This window comes from Galeopterus variegatus, unplaced genomic scaffold, assembly GCF_000696425.1.
Source record: "Galeopterus variegatus unplaced genomic scaffold, G_variegatus-3.0.2 Scaffold706, whole genome shotgun sequence".
Classification (NCBI taxonomy): domain Eukaryota; kingdom Metazoa; phylum Chordata; class Mammalia; order Dermoptera; family Cynocephalidae; genus Galeopterus; species Galeopterus variegatus.
The window spans coordinates 467,031-471,367 of NW_007726817.1; the positions used below are offsets into that span (position 1 = coordinate 467,031).

At 51.3% G+C, this 4,337-nt stretch overlaps 1 protein-coding gene across 2 annotated transcripts; it reads right to left on the minus strand.

The window, feature by feature from the left end:
- UBE2C (ubiquitin-conjugating enzyme E2C) lies at positions 1-3,479 on the minus strand. Of its 2 annotated transcripts, none has more exons than XM_008571602.1 (6): positions 3,265-3,479; positions 2,606-2,633; positions 1,649-1,735; positions 829-1,033; positions 663-722; positions 1-250 (listed from the first exon to the last, which is right to left on the minus strand). In XM_008571602.1, exons 1-6 carry the CDS (start codon positions 3,363-3,365, stop codon positions 192-194), a joined length of 540 nt encoding a protein of 179 aa, XP_008569824.1. In that variant the 5' UTR covers positions 3,366-3,479; the 3' UTR covers positions 1-191. The 2 variants fall into 2 exon arrangements, with proteins under 2 accessions (XP_008569824.1, XP_008569825.1); XM_008571603.1 differs by lacking the exon at positions 3,265-3,479 and adding an exon at positions 2,784-3,033.
- Positions 3,480-4,337: the final 858 nt, after the last annotated feature.

Here is a 4,337-nt window from a genome sequence, read left to right on the forward strand (position 1 = left end):
AAAACCAACCAAAATGTATTTATTTAATATACATCACAAGGGCTCAACCAGATACTTAATTTAAAAAACAGAAATAAAACAAAAATAACACCACAGCTCAAGATACAGAGTCCTGTACAAAAATCAAGGAAAGAACAGACCATCTAAGAAAAAATAAAAAGACGACACAAAGAGAGGCTGGACAGCCCAGGTCAGGGCTCTTGGCTGGAGACCTGCTTTGAGTAGGTTTCTTGCAGGTACTTCTTAAAAGCTGGAAGAGAACAGACAGGTCTCAGTGAGTGATGGAGACAGGAGGAGTCAAAGTGGGCACGAGGGCAGCTTGACCAGGGATGCAAAGGTGCGAGGAGGTTGGGGAAGGGCTGGTTTCCCAGCATGGTAGGCTATCCTGTGCTGCCTACCCAGTCAGGTCTGCTGGGTGAGCGTGTTTCCAGTGAGTGGGAAGGGCACAGGCAATGCATCCTACTAAAAACCCCTCAACCTGCATTAATAGGGAAGGCGTTAATTTCCCATTTTTTATAGCAAAGAGGAGCACCAGGACAGACGCAGAAGTCGGTTAACCTGCCTCCTGCCTAAGTCCCATGTCACTGGCATCCTTTTGTTTGAGAGAGCCTTTGAAGCATGGGCAGGGATCACCCCATGCAGGAGAAGGATGAAGGACTTACCTGTGGGGTTTTTCCAGAGCTCAGCAGCATGCGTGTTCAAAGGGCTATCAATGTTGGGTTCTGTGGGCGGAGAGAAAGAGAATAGTCAAGGGGATAGAAGAGGCTGACCCAGGGGAATCTTGACAGGTACCCAGGCTGCGTGGGAGGGGGTGCTCTTGGAATTTACCTCCTAACAGGCTCTGGATGGAGAGCAGGATGGTCCTGACATCGTACAGGGCAGACCACTTGTCCTTCAGGATGTCCAGGCAGATGTTACCCTGGGTGTCCACATTGGGGTGGTAGCAGGGTGTGAGGAACTTCACCGTGGGTGCATTGTAAGGGTAGCCACTGGGGAACTCAAGGGAGAGTTTATACCTCAGGTCCTCATATACCTGGCATTTGGAGAAATAGGCAGAGAATAAACTTCCCCACCCCAAGCCTCATATCCCAGCCCAAGACCCACATAAGGGGCTTGCTAGGTAAAGTTTTTGCCTGGGACTGGGCAGTAAACAAAATGTTACACTGGTTCCGGTGCTTTCCTCTTATCTGGGGGGCACATCAGTGATCCTTCAGATTAAGGTTGTAAATTGGTATCCTGAAGTCTACCACAGCTGTGCTTTAGTACAATTAGAATATTAACCACTAACATGGAAAAATTAAATTTGATGCAGCTATTTTCTGACCTATCTTAAACCACATTTGCAGCAATGGGAAGCTGCCTTCTTGAGACTTGTGCCCTCCTGTTGGCCAAAGTCCTCACTCCATTCATTCCTTGTTGTCTGGCCCTCTATAAGGCATCCAACCAAGATAGACAGCCCTGCTTTAAACTTACCCTCTTATGTACAGAGGGACAGAACAAGGCCACAAGGCTCATGGTGCATGAAGTCATGGGGGGGAGTGTCTTGCCCAGCTAAAGGCTTGAAGGAGACTTGGCAATTAGATCTCATATCCCACTTTTCCCCAGACGCTGCCAAAGTCACACTCACCCACCCCAACCCTGCACTTACTGTGCCAGCAGCTCCATGGATGGTCCCTACCCATTTGAAAAGGTTGTCTGATTCAGGGAAGGCAGAAATGCCTTTGTCGCCAGACATCTGGGGAGGAAACACAACACTGCTGGATTGCAGAGTACACTTTTGGGCATAGCAAAGGGGGAGAGTGGGTGAGCCAATCCCCCTTAGTCTCATCACACTCTGATCTAAAATAAAACAACCACATGGGTTTAGATCCCGGTATCATCAGTTAACCACAAAAAATAGACCAATCAGACCAAATTGTAGGCTTTTCTGAGGAAGTGATTAAACTCTTGGGGCTGAATATGCCCCTCTGATGACCGGTAAGGGGATCTCAACCCTTGGTGTTGTCAGCACCACGCTCTCCCAAGTGAGTGAACTGGCCATCCCTATACAGGAATCCGAACCCATGGCCTTGGTGTTATCAGCACCACACTCTCCCAAGTGAGCCACAGCTGGCCCTCCAACATGCTATTAAGTGCTGGTTATGTACAAAGCCCAGAGGCTATTCACAGACTAGGGAGATATACAATACTGGTGTAGAAGGATTTGAATTGTATATTCAGGGTTAATGTAGAAAAGGACATCTAGGAAGGGAGCATTCCAAGGTTATGACAGGACTAGAAATACGAAGAAGGGTGGGGAGTTGGATGTGGGTAAAGCTTGGGGCCTGAAAGTAGGGACAGGCAGGACGGGGAAGTCCTTGTATGACTTTGGGGAACTGTGTTTTAGAGATAACTTCATTGTGGCAGGGGATGGAATTGGGAGAGACTGCTGGAAGAAAAGGGGTAGGTCGGGTGTATGAACTTCTCAGAAGACAGTAAATTATACTTTTTTTTTTACCTCCATGTCTAGCAAAGAGCCTGATGCAGGAAAGGAGGATATTGATAATTGGGAGGGAGGTGGGAGGGTGAACCTATTGGCTGGGGATCTGGGCACTTAGTCACTTACCATGAGGGTCATCAGCTCCTGCTGTAGCCTGCAAAAAGAACATTCGGGGTCATCTGGACATCTGGATGGACCAGGCTCCAAGTGGTGGTGCATCTCCTCCCACCCCAATTTCTTCGGAGGAGCTGTCATGGAGGGTTTCCTAATCCCCAAGGTCAGACTCAGCTCTGGGTACACTCACCATGTCCACAGAAGAGTCCTCACCCTCCCTAATTCCAGGCTCCCGCAGGATGTTTCTGGTGAGTTTTTAATCCCCACTGCTTTGGCGTTTTCCCCCGCGCCCGATCCCAATTTCTCCCCTTTCCCGTCCCCACTAAGTCATAGAAGGTCCCTGAGCATCTTCATCTTGGCTCACCCGCGGAGGAATCTGGCAGCGTCCCTACCCCCCGTCTTCCTTCGGGAAGGTCTCAAAGAGCAGCCTGAGCTACTGGCGTGTCCCCCCTTTTCTGACATCGCACCCGCTCCTGAAGGTAGGTGGGAGTCCCGGAAGTCTCCGCCCTCGGCCCCGATGCCCAGGGTATGCCAGCCCCGAGCTCCTGGCGTGGCCTCGCACCTCCGCACATCTATCAGCTCCAGGAGGAGGTGGGGCCCCAGAAGTCTTCGCTGTGTCCCAATGCCCGGGGCATGCCAGACCCGGCGAGTGTTACCTCCGTACCACTCACCTCTTGCCCACAGGGCCCCGGGCAGCGCCTCCGCTGGGCTCTGCTCCTTTACGGGCGGCGGCGACGCTGGCGGCGGCTGGGTCGCGGTTTTGAGAGGCCATTCGGGAGGCGCTGGCAGGAAGAGAAGAGCTCGGAAAACACGACTGCAACTGCAGGGCCGCAGGCCCGCCCGCCCGCGTTTGAATTGTAACCCTCAGGCGGCGTCGGCCAATCAGCGGTTCGCTTGGGTTTGACCCAGCCAATGGGACGCACCGAAGGGCTCTGTCATCGCGCAACTTCTAGGCCCACCCATTAGCGTACCACTATTGGGCGTCGAGATCCTGCTTCTGATGGCTGATTGGCAGGAGAGGCTGCCGTTAACTAAGGAATCTGTTGCGGACTGGTGGCCTTTGGAAAACGCCGACCATTAAAGGGCCAAGAAAACGTCCACGTGGGATGAACCGCTAAAGGTCAAATGTCTTGCCACCTTCGGGAACGCCCGGCACGCCCAGCCTGACCCCTTCTCCCAGGGGGAGGGAGTGTCTCCAATCCTGCGGAACCGGTACCCTTCCCCCAAACCGGAAGCCTCTGTTCCTACCCTTATTATAACGGCCCGGGCACCTTGTTGGGATCCAAAGTATCTGAAAATCCTAGCGAGCGGAACAACTAGAGGCTGGTTGCTAGAGCAGCAGACTCCCCCATTAGAAAACAGGTTCACATCCTGCCTTTCCAACTGGCTTGCTGTGTGACTTTGGGTAGGTCAGTTAGTATGTTGTTTGTTTTGTTTTTTGGTGGCTGGCTGGTCAATTAGTATCTTAACTTGTAAAGTGGGAGTAATAAAAGCCAACTCTGCATTTTTCATAAGGACTGTCGTCAACCCCCCATGAGACTAGCCGTCCCATTCTGCCACCTTCAGCTAAATTAGTTGGGTGAAGAAAGAAATAGAGGGATAGGAAAGGTATATTGTGTTCCCAGATTGATTTCATAAAGCCTGGTTCTATACTGTAATGGGGAAGGAGTAGCTGGCCTTTTTTCCCTACACCCACTTATAGAGCCCTTGATGTTCTGTCATCCCCCACAAGGCAGACTCCACA